We start from the raw sequence: 14,662 nt of genomic DNA on the forward strand, positions 1-14,662 counted from the left end.
AGCAGAGGATAATTTGGTGAAGAAGATCTGGGAGAGACAGGAAGGTGTCAACAGGATATGAGAGCATCCAGCCAATAGATGGTTGGACTCTGTGAAAGAAGATCTGTGACACCCAGACGTGACTGTCAAAGAAGGTAGGAGAGTGGCACTGAATCGAGAGACGTGGTGAAGGGTGATGCAACACCCATTAAAAAAAGGGGGTTGATGAAATGTTTTCACAGTTATTATTTTGCCTCTTTCACTCCCAGTTTCTTCTTATCACATGACACTGCAACATGCTTTTTCTAAAATTCCTATGTCCTCCTCATAGTGCACCCCAAAAACAGACAGCACTGGAAGAAAATAAAACACTTCTGGCAAAACAATGCCACAATGTGTTTATTTTATACTGGTATATGAAGTGTTTTACCAAGGAAAATGTTCTGCATCACTGAGTAAACTCCATTTAACTACGGCAAAGGTTCACCTTCAGCAATAATGTCCACCCTCCAGATAAACCCAAAAAAGCCACTCAAGTCCAACAGTCTTTAGAAACTGGACAACTGCTCTCTGCAGCTCTAACATGTTCTGACCTCACTAAATGACTGTAAAAAGACTGTTTAAAGCTCAAACACTGACATCCTTTCTCATCTACAACAGCATTGTCAAATCTTAAAAGACAATAAATATATTATTACACTGTTGAGAAATGTAAGGAATGGACCAATTGACAGGAGATGAGTTGACAAACTCTGTTGCTTGGAGTAGCAGTGGACTTGCATGAAAGAGGCAGGACAAGTAACACTACCAGTAAGGGACAGGACAAGTAACACTACCAGTAAGGGACAGGACAAGTAACACTACCAGTAAGGAAATGACAAGTAACACTACCAGTAAGGGACAGGACAAGTAACACTACCAGTAAGGAAAGGACGGGATGAAAGAGGTGGACGTAAGGTTAAATGTCTGGCTAAGAAAGGTACAGGAAGCTCTACGCTTGCAGCATGACTCAGCAAATTCTGAAGTTGAGAAGGTTTTGTTACCAGCTGCAGAAGGATGGTAGTATGTCTTGACAATGGAAACCATCATGGATTCATGTTCAAAAGGAAGTGTCAGTCAAACCTGGTCATTTTTTATGAGTGGGTTAGAAGTGAACTGGACATGGAATTGAGAGAGTAGTGTATCAGCAGATGTAGTCTGCCTGGACATCAGCAAAACCTTTGAATGGGTCCCACACAGGAGGCTGAAAGGAAGAGTGATGGGGTTAGGGGTAGGACTAAGAATCAATGAACAGCTGCATGGCAGGACACAGAGGGCTGTGGAGAGAAGACAGTCAGGAATTAGTAAAGTGACTAATGGAGTATCATTGAGGCCTGTGGTGGCTCGAATAGTCTTCACTGTGTTTGTCTCAGACGTGTCTGTAAGAAAACAGAACAGCATCACCTTGTTTGCTGATGACACAAAGATACATGCATCCCTGCAGGATAGGAGAAGAGTCTATGAAAGGATTTAGATAGGCTGCAGAAGTGGGCAGAGCAGTGGCAGCTGAAGTTCACAGCAAGCAAATGCAAAGTATTTCACTTTGGCTACAATAACCATGGTGTGAAGTGCCGGCTGGGAGGGAGGGAGTGCAGCTGATAACAGCAGGTCAGGAACAGGATTTGGGGGGGCTGTTGAATACACCGGGACTAGACCACTGTGACCAAAGTGAGAGAGCAGCGGCAGCAACAAACAGAATGTTGCAATGTTCCTTAGTAGGACATATTCCAGAAGCATACATGCAATACTTTCTTACAATTCAGGAAACCACATAAGGAATAGAAATAAAACTGCCTGAAAGAATCCATAGGAAAGTCCTCAAAGTGATCCATGTGATGGAGGGAAGGGATAAGGCCATCAGCTAGAGACGTAAGAACTCTTCTCACCTGAGACTTGCAGAGCCAGAAGTAAGAGCTCTTCTCACCTGAGACCTGGAGAGCCAGGGGGTACATGATAAGAATGTACTACATCATGTCAAGGAGACGTGAAGGGGTCACCATGGACAGGAATGTTGGGAGGGTGGGGGAATGAGAAAGTACAGGCAGCAAACTCTAGGGACTAGCTTTTCCATGGATCTTTGAAAGCATTTTTTCATGGAGTGGGTTGCACAACAACAGAATGGACTATTGCAATGGACAGCACAGAGGGAATCAATGGAGACATTCATGAGTGTATGGAACAGATGGAAAAAGGACAGAGAGGAGGTACAACGTTAGAGGCAATCAAACGGGAAGTCTCTGGTTGGCTTATTGCCTCCCTTCGACATCAAGCAAATGTAATATAAAGCTGAACCTTTCTGAAGTTGAACTAAGGTAGCTGAAGGTAATATTGGGAAGGAAGAGCTATGGTACATCAAATGCTAGCACTTCCTGGAAATACCAAATACTAGCAGGAAAAAAGAAGAGGATTGTAGAGAACAATCGTTTGAACAAAAATACAATTCGGAACAGAAATGGAGAAAGTCTGGAAGCAAGTGTTTATAAAAAAAACAGCAAGTGGAGAAAATGTGGATTTAACAAACAAGGAGAAAGATCAGCATGAGGAGGGAAGTGGGGTAAGGAATCAAGAAGATGAGCGAAAAAAAATATGGCAAAGCTTGAAAGGACACATTGGAAACACTGCATTTTAAATGGCAGCATACTTGCGTGTACACATTGGACCTTCCAGAGCTGCAACACTTAGGGACACCACTGGCTATCACAGGGAGAGATTATGTACTTGGGACAGGAAGCCCACATAAGCTTGTGGAAGTCTGCACCCTAACAATTGACCCTCACCTCCTGCAAGAATAAATAGGATTATAAGGCTCTCACCTTGAGCAGGAATGACTCTGTCATTGATGGGGAATAAAATGGATCTGTATCTATATGTTGCCCTCATGGTAGGAAGGAATGACCGACTGAGTTCAAGGAGAGGTGACTGATGGTTGCTATGCATTGGATAAAACATGTGGCTATGAAAGTCTCAGTGACAAAGGTAATGTAGTGGCTTTCTACTGCAAAAGGAATGGAGGAATCCAAATGGGATAAGGATATTATGGAGGAATTCAGGAATAATAACAGTGCTGATTCATGCAGGAAGGGCAAAGGTAATGAAGAACATGAAAAATAATTGGCCGCTAATGGAGTAAGTGGTTTCCTGCATTAAGATTCTTGTTTACAGAAGCTGTTTGGTGAGGAGAGAGTAAATTATCTTTTATTTGGGGCCAAAACTAGGCCAGGTTTGAAACCAGACAGAACAAATAAATCCTTATCATAAAAGCAATCACAACACAGAAGGTCGTTTATTTTCCGAAGTGAGGAGTATGCAGTTTTTACTAAGCAAAGATCATCATCTCCCTGCCACCACTGTATACACACACTATACACAGTATCAACACTGCACAGCATATCTTTACAGTGAAGACACTACTGCACACGTGCTGCACACAGCATCAGCATATTTTTATAGTAAAGCTATCACAGTACATGCACTGCACATGACATGAGCATACATTTACAGTGAAGACACTGTTGTACACACAGTGCCCATGACATCAGAATACCTTTAAAGTGAACACATTACTGTACATGCACGGCACACACCATCAGCATACCTTTAAAGTGAACACATTACTGTATATACACTGTATACAGAATCAACATTGCACACAGCATCAGCATATGTTTACTGTGAAGACACTACTACACATGCACTGCACATGGCATCATCATACCTTTACAGTGAATAAATTATTGTACACACACTGTACATGGAATCAACACTGCACAGAGCATCAGCATACCTTTACAGTGAACACATTACTGTACACACATACTGCATTCATCAGCACTGCACAGAGCATCAGCATACCTTTGCAATGAACACATCACTGCACATGTACTGCACACAGTATTAGCATACCTTTATAGTGAAAAAAATTCCTGTGCACACACACTGCATGTGGCATCAGCATACCTTTAAAATGAAGACACTTCTTTATAGTGAACACATTACTGTACACACACTACACATAGCTTCAACACTGCACAGAGCATCAGCATACCTTTATAATGAATGCATGACTGTACACAGACTGCACACAACATCAACACTACACAGAGCATCAACATACCTTTATAGTGAACCCATTACTGTACATGCACTGCACACAGCATCAGCAAACCTTTACAATGAAGTCACTACTGCACATGCACTGCAAACATCATAAGAATACCTTTTATAGTGAGCACATTCTGTACATGCACTGCACTTGGCATCAGAATATCTTTATGGTGAACACATTTCTGTACATGCACTGCACTTGGGATCAAAATATCTTTATGGTGAACACACTTCTGCACTGAACTGCACATGACATCACTATGCATTTACAGTTTAAATACTACAATATACACACTCACTCTACACATGGCATCAGCATGCCTTGACAGTGAAAATACTACTGTATTCATACACTGCACATTACATTCTCATAGGTTTATAGTGAAAATACTACTGTAGCCATACACCGAGCATAGCACCAGCATACCTTTACAATAAAGACACTACTGTATACACACTGCACATGGCATCAGCATACCTTTATAGTGAACACACTACTGCACATACAATGCACATGGCAATCAGTATGGCTCTTTAAAGTAAAGATACTACTGTACATATACACTGCACATGGCATCAACAGGCCTTTGCAGTGAATACACTACTGTGTTACACTAAAGTAGCATGTATCTCTTTGATTATGAAGGAAGAAAAACATAAATATATATGTGTATATAGATAAGTAAAAATACTGTCTGCTTTCAGTAGCATTTTTAAACTGCTCTAAATTTTTTAAGGTAGGCAGGGGTCATACAATATTGTCTCTTTAAATCTTCTCTTACATTCTTCCCCAGTCCCTGAATTCAATCAGGATTGCTCAAACAATTCTGGTGGATGAAAACCTCATTTATGAAACTGTATGCTGAAATGTGTGAAGGCCATTAATCATTTGGGACTACTGATGATAATTTTAATGTAAGTTAATTAGGCTTTTCTTCTAATAATGAAAATATCAGGGTATGTGCAGGCATACCTATCAAATGCTATGATTTATGCACAGTGCTATGATTTATGCCCTCTGATTTAGCTTTGCTCCTCTTAGATTTATGATGCTCCTCTTGAAGTCAGACATATTTATGAGTACATAACGTAACGGGTCTATATGTTTATCAAATGGCTATTCAGTGAACAGCCATTTGTCAAACCCTTACTTATCAAAGCCGCTCTTTACTGAATGGCAAATTTTAACTAGGGCAAATCAGTGGTTGGCCACCATCTGGAATCTGCCCTTTCCCCCAGTGTAGTGTGATCTCGGAGTTGGTATATTTAGTTAGGGGGGTGTGGTAGGTTTTAAATGTAAAATTTTTTTTTTATGGTGGCTTGGTTGGCCAAACACTGATTTACTCTACTTAAAATTTGCTGTTTGATGAAGAGCAGGTTCGATAAATAGGGGCTCAGTTAATGGCTATTCACCGAATAACCATTCAATAAAGTAATACAGACCCTACTCTAACACAAGCATAAAGCAATCCTATACAAATATTCACTGTCACCAGCAATATAGGATCTAGTACATAAAGACCTTCCATTGTGAAAAAAGAGAAAGTGCTCCTCTTTCAGACTTTCTGTTATGATTTTTAATGCTTGGAGTATGAGAGGTATATGTGCAGATAACTAGCAGGGGGCAATGGTCAAGCTTTTTGCAAATATTGTCAAAATAAAAGACAATGAAGTTGAACAAGTCATAAAAAGTCACAACTTGAAAGTCATGAAAGGAAAGACTTACCTGAATGTAACGATTTGCAGAATTGAGTTCAAACATGGAACTACTTAAACCAGGAGACAATGGAGGCTTGTTGATCCTTAAATCCCAGCCTGTAAGAAACAGAATAAAATGCTTGTTACCTGATTGCTGTAAATTAAATGTGATACATAGTTACACACTCCATTTATCAAGATTTAAAACCGACAAATTAACCATCAACTACAAACAGTACAAGTCGGAATTTGAGGCCCTGATCATCACAGCTGTGCTTACTTATCAAATTGTCTAAACAATGACGGAAAAATATGACAGTCTGTGATATATACACAGAAAGTGATGTGATCTACACTAAAGAAATTCATGTGCCTTGCTACATAATGGTTTAGAGGATAATCCAAGCAATTTTCTTAAACATCCACCAGATATAAAGGCAGGTTTCTCTGCCAGTAATTGACAACCATTTTATCAGGCTCTAATTGCCCAGTCACGATTGGTTGAATTTACATTTGATCATAAGTCAAATAACTGCAATGCAGACAACTGTGAATGACATTTTGTGCAAGATCATTGTGCAGTGGCAGCTGGTGACTTCAAAGCAAGTGAGGAGGCAGGAAACAATTGAATGAATTGGGCTAAATAGAATGGGGTGGGGTTGTATTGCTACAGGTTACTAATCATGTGACTAAACAACAGATGGAGTCAGTCATTTTCATCAGACCACCTTAGTACCTACTCATTATAGCCACTTTATGAACCATATACACCTCAGATATTTGACTGCAATCAACAAGGCAGAGTTCTAGTCAAAGGACTCCATATCCCTTACTGTACATTAATACCCCCCTGCATCTCCCCAGTGCCCTTCCTCTAACCCCCATCATGGTCCCATATCATCTGTATTATTTCTTTTTTGTTTCTTTCATATTCTGTCTTCCTTTTATTTTTTCCTCCATCTTATATAATCTATATGTCCAAGACTCCACTGACATAAATGTGAAGGAAGTAAATGAATTAAGCAGGGGGTAGTAGCCCCTTGAAGTCATAAGGTTCTAGAAGCTCTGAGGTGCATCTCAACAGCTTTTTTTGTAACTTTTTCATCCAATGATGTCCTGAACAAAGACATATGTAAGGAAAGAAATTCAGTCTTATTTGTTTTCTTTTAAGGAAAAATAAGTTGTGTCTAAAGCTTAAAGTTCAAAGTTAAGAACATTGTAGTTCACAATAAAATATAATGACATATGATTGCAAAGATATATAAATCCTGTCTGAGAATAGTGCGTGCCTGTCTACCCCCCCCCCAAAAAAAAGGGCTCCTCTGCTGCTATATTCATTATTTATATATTGACATTTGATTACTGGGAAAGTCTGTCTGAGTAGAGGCCCATTTTCAGAGGAGGCTCGGGGACAAAAGCTCCAAATTATTACAAAACATTTCAAGAAAAATAATTTTACAGTCTTCAGAAATAAAACAGAAACATCTGCAGTTTAAATAATTATAACAAATTAGACATAATATAAAAACATGGGTTAAAAATCGATACCAGGTATATGACAAGCATTTAATATTTAGAGAAACTTTAGGCAGTTTGTAGAGAACTTGAATGTAAGCTAATCTAATACAAATATGAACTGCAATATGAAATGAGGGAAAACAGACGTTATATTTACAGAGAAAGTTGCGGAAGAGAATTAGATAGCAGTAAGGAAGTAAGTGAAGAAGGGAGAGTAAGGAATTATAAAGAATGAAAAGATATCTGTTCACATTTAGGAATATAGTTTATCCTGGATTTGAGCAAAAATAGAGCCGGATTAGAGCCAGATTTTAGTTAGGAAGTCTTTCAGAGTGGTTTTGAAAGATGGGAGGAAGGCTATAGACCTGACGTACACAGGTAACCAGTTCCAGGCCTTAGCAACCTTGTATGAGTACTGACAATACCCAGCAGATTTGTTAGGTCTGTAGATAGGAGTTTTTGGCCACATGATTGGAATGACCGACTGGGAACATAGTTGTGTGGAATGTTTTTAATGCTGGACAGGCATATGGATTTTGGATAACTTTATAGGTGGTAAGAAGTTGTGTATATGTTAGTTGATGAGGCAGTTCTAACCAATTTAGAGTTTTCAGTGCTATACAGTGCTGGGTTCTGAAAGGGGTACGTGCTACTAATTTAGTAACTTTGTTACAGCATTGTTCAAGTTGTAATTTTTGTGACGTCTGGAGGTTAGTAGCGTGTGCCATAAAGAAGAATAGGCAGGAGATAAGTAGTTGCAAATGTAGTTTTAGTTGCGAAGTGAGAATTTTTTTGGCTCTGTAAAGCATCTCTAGTTTTTGATTATTTTTTCTTATGCAATTTTGTATGTGCAGGTCGAATGCAAAGTTATCATCCGCTATCACCCCTTTACTTATTTTTTTATTTATTTGGCATTTGTTAACTGGGTTAGTCCTACTGAGCCAGAGGCCCATTTTCAGTGGAGACCCAAGGAGAAAAGCTCCAGAAATTTTACAGATACAAAGAAAATTTGGACAGAGTTAACAGTTAATCAAACACAGTACAAAGGAGTGCTAGTAGAATTAAGAGGTAATAACGTGTACAGAAATATGAGAAATAGGATAAAATAAAAGCATAATAAAGTAATTGTAATGCCAGCAGTTTTTTTTAGCAAGCAGGTGAATAATAATGAAACATACCCCAGACCTCTATGTCATGTAATCTCCTAGCTAAAAGGAGTTAACTGGCTTGTGTGTGTGTGTGTGTGGGGGGGTGAACAAGATGTAGAAGGTTAGGTAGGGTCCTGACAGGGAAAGACTTTATGTTAAGTAAATGTAGTCTAAGCTCTTTTCTGAAATGCTTAGGGTGGGGGGTGGTTCTTACATGTGAGGGGAGTTTATTCCAGGCTTGGGCTACACTGCATTTGAAAAGTACTTTTCCACAGAATTTGTTAGATTTATATATGTCAAGGAGTTGTTGATTCGATGTTCGGAGAGTGCGGTTTGGGGTGTAATAGGATACCAGGGAGGAGAGCGAGAGAGGCAGGAAGTAGGTTTATAGAACAGAGTGTATGATTTGAAATTGAGACATTTGGAGTTGTTGGGGGAATTCTAGCCATTTCAGTGAGTTGAGTGCTAGGCAGTGGTGTGAGTTGTATGGTGAGTTAGTGGCAAATCTGGCTACTTTGTGGTAAGTTTGTTGGAGTTTAGCTAAATATGTGGAGTGAATGGAGGTGAGAATAGGGGCTGCATAGAGAAGGGAGGGAAGGAGGAGAGACTGAGCTAAGGAGAGTTTAGCATCTGAGTTAAGAAATGTCTTATTTTGGTATAGTAATCCTAGTTTTTGGCGTTTTTTTATATTTTGCTGAATATGCAGACTGAGTTTAAGCTCATCATCAATAATTGTACCTAGGAGCTACATTGGGATCTGGCCTGGATGGTGGTCTTGTCAAAAGATGTAATGACAAATGACGATTTGTGGTGAGAAAGAGAGCTCGAGGAAGGAATAGTAATAGTTTTTTTTTTTTTTTTGGATTTAAGATGAGCTGATTTTTGGTGAGCCATGTTTCTACAGACATGAAGGAGTCTCGGGTGTGTATGTGGATGTCAGATATGTTGTCGTAGATGGAGATGAGTGTAGAATCGTTGGTATATTGAATAAGGGAGGATTGTTCGCAGAACGTAAGGAGGTCATTTATGAAGATATTTAACAGAAAGGGGCCTAGGATGGATCCTTGGGGGAACGCCACATTTTATGGGTAAAAAGGAGGATCAGGAAGTGAGCCATCTGACAGACTGCTGCCTGTTGTAAAGGTAGCTGGTAAACCAAGTAAGAGAAGTAGCAGTGAGATTTAGATCATTGAGTTTAGAGAGGAGTGAGGAGTGGGAAACAGTGTCAAAAACCTTGGAGAGGTCAAGGAAGAGAGAGAGAATGCAAGTTTGTTGTTGGCCTCAGCTACTGTGTGGGTAAACGCTAACAGTGCAGTAGAAGTACTGTGGTTTGGTATGAAGCCATGCTGGGTGTGAGGAAGTAGGTTTTCCTGAAGGAGAAAATTAAGTAGTTGAGTATGAATGCACTTTTCAAGTATTTTTGATAGTGGGGAAGGTATGGCTATGGGTCTGTAGTTTGATGGGTCAGTGGAATTGCTGCCTTTATGCAGTGGGATCATGTAAAAGGTTTTCCAAATGTCATGGATGGTGGCTTCTTGGATGGATCTGTTTATGAGCAGGGATACAGGGTAGGCTATGGATTCAGCAGCAAGTTTGATAAAGACAGGTGGCAAGTGATCTGCAGATGGAGAACAAGGTTTAAGCTTTAGCAGGAGTAATTTGATATAGGCAGTGGAGACAGGGTCTCAGGGAGAAGGGAGTATTGTTTGTTGCAGTAGGGGAGGTTGGAGAGGGTTAGAGTTTTGATTTGTGCACGTACGTTTTTGGATGTTATCAATGAAGTAATTGTTGAGGAGGGTGGCAGTTTCCTGAGGGGCATTGTTTGGGAACGGGGAGGAGGTAGATGGCTTGCCGGGATGGAGGATCTTGTTTAGGGTTGCCCAGAATTTTTGTGGGTTAGATAGCTGGTCAAATTGGGGTGAGTTGTAGAAAGATTTTTTGTCTTTATTGACTATTTTTTTGGTGAGGCTGCTTAGCTCTTTATAGTTTTAGAGGAGGCAGGGTGTTTTGGTTTTTGCCCAGGCTTTCCATGCTCTGTCTCTTTTGTGCATAAGAGCTCAGGTTTCTTTGGAGAGCCAGGGGGCATAATTGGCTTTAGTTCTGATTTTCCTGGTAGGGGCTAGGGAGTTGAGAATATCTAGGAACATTTTAGTAAATGTAAGAGCAGCGTCATTGAGAGGGAGTTGCCAGAGGAAGGACCAGTTTATGCTAGCCAGAGTGGAGTTAAATAAGTTGGCATTAAAGTTAGTGTGTTTATGACATTCTCAGTAGGAGTGAGATTTGGGTGATTGAGGAGACTATATTTGGATGTAGGTGGGCAGATGGTCACTTAGGTTGTCAGGTAGGGTGCAGGGGTTGTGGAAGAGGTGTGGGGTGTTTGTGAGGATCCAATCTAGGATGGGATTAGTAGGTGATGTTTTGTGCATGCGTGTGGGGGATGTGATAAGTTGGAGGAACCCTTGTAAGTTAATGCTGAGTTGTGGGGAGTCTAATGCTAATTATGACAAGTCAATATTGACATCCCCGAGTGTGACTGTTTTATATTGTATGTTGTGGGACAGCCAGGGCAGAATAAGTTCAAGGGAGGGTGTATTATTTCCTAGACGAATATATATGGCGGTGATGGCAAATTCTTTATGGGGGTTTAGGTGGCCGTTGAGAATAAGTAGTTCGCTGTGGGAGGACACTTCAATGGTGGTATTATCAAGAGAGAGGACTTTCAATTTTGGTTTTTCATGACAGAGGATTTGGGGAAAAAGTAGTAGTTTGGTATTTTATGGGTTGAGCATGAGTTGTGAGTTATGAAGCCGTGTTTCAGTGGCTGTTAAAGCTTCCTGAGGAATTATTTTGGGGTGTACCATGTTGTTAGATGTGCAAATGAGAGTGGAATCATCTGTGTGTTGTATTAGTGTGGCCTGTTGTGTGGAAGTACAGACAGTGTTTGTGAAAATGTTAAAGAGGAGGGAACCAAGGACAGAGTCTTGTGGTACACCGCTAGTTGTGTCAAAAGCTTAATGTTCAAAGTTAAGAACACTGTAGTGCACAATAAAATGAAATGACACATGACTGCAAAGATACATAAATCCTGTCTGGGAATAGTGTGTGCCTGTCTACCCCCCCCCCCCCCCAAAAAAAAAAAAAAGTATCCCTCTGCTACTACATTAATTATTTATTTACTGACATTTGATTACCAGGAAAGTCTGTCTAAGTAGAGGTATGTTTACAGAGAAAGTTACGGAAGAGAATTAGATAGCAGTAAAGAAGTGAAGATGAGAGAGTAAGGAATTATAAGGATACCTGTTCACATTTAGGGATATAGTACATCCTGGATTTCAATAAGAATACAGCCAGATTTTAGCTAGGAAGTCTTTCAGAGTGGTTTTGAAAGATGGGAGGGTATAGACCTGGTGGATACAGATAACCAGTTCCTGGCTTTGGCAACCTTGTATGAGTACAGACAATGCCCAGCAGATTTGCTAGGTCTGTAGACAGGAGTTTTTGGTCACAGGATTGCAATGACCGACTGGGAACATAGTTGTGTGGAGCATTTTATACTATTTCTAAATTAACCCTTTATATTTCATATTATTCTTGCAGCTTTTATTCAGGCTAATAATCATGCTAGCAGTAGTGTGAAAAGACAGTATATACTATATAGAACAGAGTATTCTTTCAGTTTCACATTTTTTTTTAATTTGTTTGAGGAACAGACTAAACTAAAGTTAAAGAAAAGACTGCATTTGTTTTGTTAGCATCATTATTTACAGCATTTATAACTTTGCTCATATGTACAATCATAACTTGTTGAGTTATTGCAACTCTTTGTAACCTGCAGCATATTAAACTATTGTAAGCTATTATTATTATGACTCCTAAAAGTATTAACACAGGATGTAATTTAACAATTTAGTCCCAGATGATGACCGTGTTCAAAATATGTCCCACCAATTATGGGCAGTGTTAGCTTCTGTTTTTGTCTTTTACTATTAACACTGGGTTATTTGAAACCAAACATACAAACTGTGGTGCCACTTTAACAAGCATTTAGAAATTTGAAGGCAATATTGTCCATTTATACTAAATTGTAATCTGTCTATTAAAGATACTTTTAATGACTTACTAAATAGTAAGATTTCCTTGTGCTTGTAAATGTACAATCTGTGAGATATTTTGTCCTACTAGTTTTTATACCAAGCTCTTTTAAATCTGCATTTGGTATTTTTAAAACTTGGAAATGTAATATTGAAGTGCAATATTGTTTTTTTTGGTATTATTGTCCTTTCATAGTACAAGTGGATGGTATTTTTACCATTTGATCTGCATGAAGTACTGGCCTGACACCCAAAATGGTAAGTATTTTAACCCATGGTCCTTTTTTTATAAATAAACAGAGTATTGGTAGAAATCATAACCTTTTCCCCCTGTTTATTCTTATTTTTGTGTTATTGTCTACACACTGTGACATTTTTGCATGATGTCTTCCCTTGTCAGAACGGTTACATTTTCGAAGTAATATACAGCATCTAATAGAACTAGAGCTGTTTATTGAAATGTTTATGTCCGTCTCTGATTCTTGTCTCTGTGTTTATGTATCCCTGACCTTGTTCAGCTAACCATGCTGTTATATTTGTGTTAAATGTTATCCTCCCAAAGGTACATGCTGTATGCTTTTTACTACTGAAATTGTCTTGTGTTCTATTTTGTGTAGCATTTTCCTAAGTTTTATTTGTGAAATATTGTAATTCCCTCTGTTTTGATGTTTAGAATGATGCGAATGAAATGCAGATGTGTGTGTTGAATGGTGTGTGCCTTGTCTCGCAGATGCATTTTTATCTATAGTCATTGAAGCATGTTCCAGACACTGAACATTCAGCTTGTCTGAAGACGTACCAGAATATATGTATGCTGGTAAACAGAAACATTTGTATTTAACTAACTATATTATTTTTACATATATTATAGCAACAGATGTGTATATGCATCTAACTAGCAAATAGATGTGCACATGCATTAATACATTTTTAAACATATCTATCACTGTATACATTCCCTCTGTTTTATTTTAAATAAAAAGTACAGTTTTGTACCTACCATAAATGTAGATGTTCGAAGATCCACATTGCTGCAGTCCTTACACTTGGGTAGTCCGCTGTCCTCGGTCGGCCCGAATATCAAAGTATAAGGCTGACGTCGGTCAAGGCGCATTTGACTGACATCAGGACGTCAGGGTACAAATGCGCATGACCGACGTCATATCCTCAGTCTTTTCTTGCCCCAGATGTCAGAAGACCCTAAAAATAAAGGTCAAAACCAAAAGACAGCAAACAACCAACCCACCACCCTTGCACTAACTATATGTACAATATATACAAAATACACAATATGTACAACCCAACCCACACAGCCACCTCTAACTACAGAGGGGAAGGAGGGAGGGTAAATTGGACTGCAGCAATGTGGATCTTCGAACATCTACATTTATGGTAGGTACAAAACTTTACTATGTTCTTCATCTCACATTGCTGCAGTCCTTACACTTGGGTAGAATCCCAAAGCAGAGGTAAGGGAGGATGGCTAACTACAAGGAAGCAGGAGCTGCCAAGATGCCCTGCAAAACAGCAGTGGCAAAACCAGCCCTGGATTTAGAGTAAAGTGGCAGGTGATAATGCCTAGAGAAAGTATGCACTGAACTCCAAGTAGCTGCCTCCAAAATATCCTTGGTTGCCACTCCCTCAAAAAGCTGTTGAAGTGGCAGTAGCCCTAGTGGAATGAGGCCTAATCCCAGCTGGAATCTCCTTGCCATGATGGGAATAACAGAAAGCAATGCAAAACCCAATCCACTTAGAAATAGTTTGTTTTGACACAGGCTTGCCCTGAGAACTCAAAGCAAAAGAAACAAACAACTGCTGAGACTGCCTGAACCCTTTAGTTCTGTCCAAATAATATCGCAACTGCCTGTGTACATCTAAAGTGTGCAAAATCTTTTCCCCTTTATTTTGGGGATTTGCATAAAAAGTAGGCAAATGAATAGTTTGGTTTAAAGCCACACTAGAAACCACCTTAGGCATAAAGGAAGGATTAGTACGTAATGATACCCTATCCTTATGGAAAATCAAGAAAGGCTCAACCGCCATAAGGGCCTGCAATTCAGAAACCCTTCTTGCAGAAGTAATTGC

At 39.4% G+C, this 14,662-nt stretch overlaps 1 protein-coding gene across 1 annotated transcript in view; it reads right to left on the bottom strand.

Annotated features, from left to right (window-relative positions):
- TC2N (tandem C2 domains, nuclear) overlaps positions 1–14,662 on the bottom strand; it is a 591,081-nt gene that overhangs the window by 461,519 nt on the left and 114,900 nt on the right. The window contains exon 4 of the mRNA XM_044073626.1: positions 5,849–5,937. Coding sequence (XP_043929561.1) covers positions 5,849–5,937 — 89 coding nt within the window. The remainder of the gene's footprint in view (positions 1–5,848; positions 5,938–14,662) is intronic.

Source organism: Protopterus annectens, chromosome 6.part0, assembly GCF_019279795.1.
Source record: "Protopterus annectens isolate FY-2018-M chromosome 6.part0, PAN1.0, whole genome shotgun sequence".
NCBI lineage: Eukaryota > Metazoa > Chordata > Ceratodontiformes > Protopteridae > Protopterus > Protopterus annectens.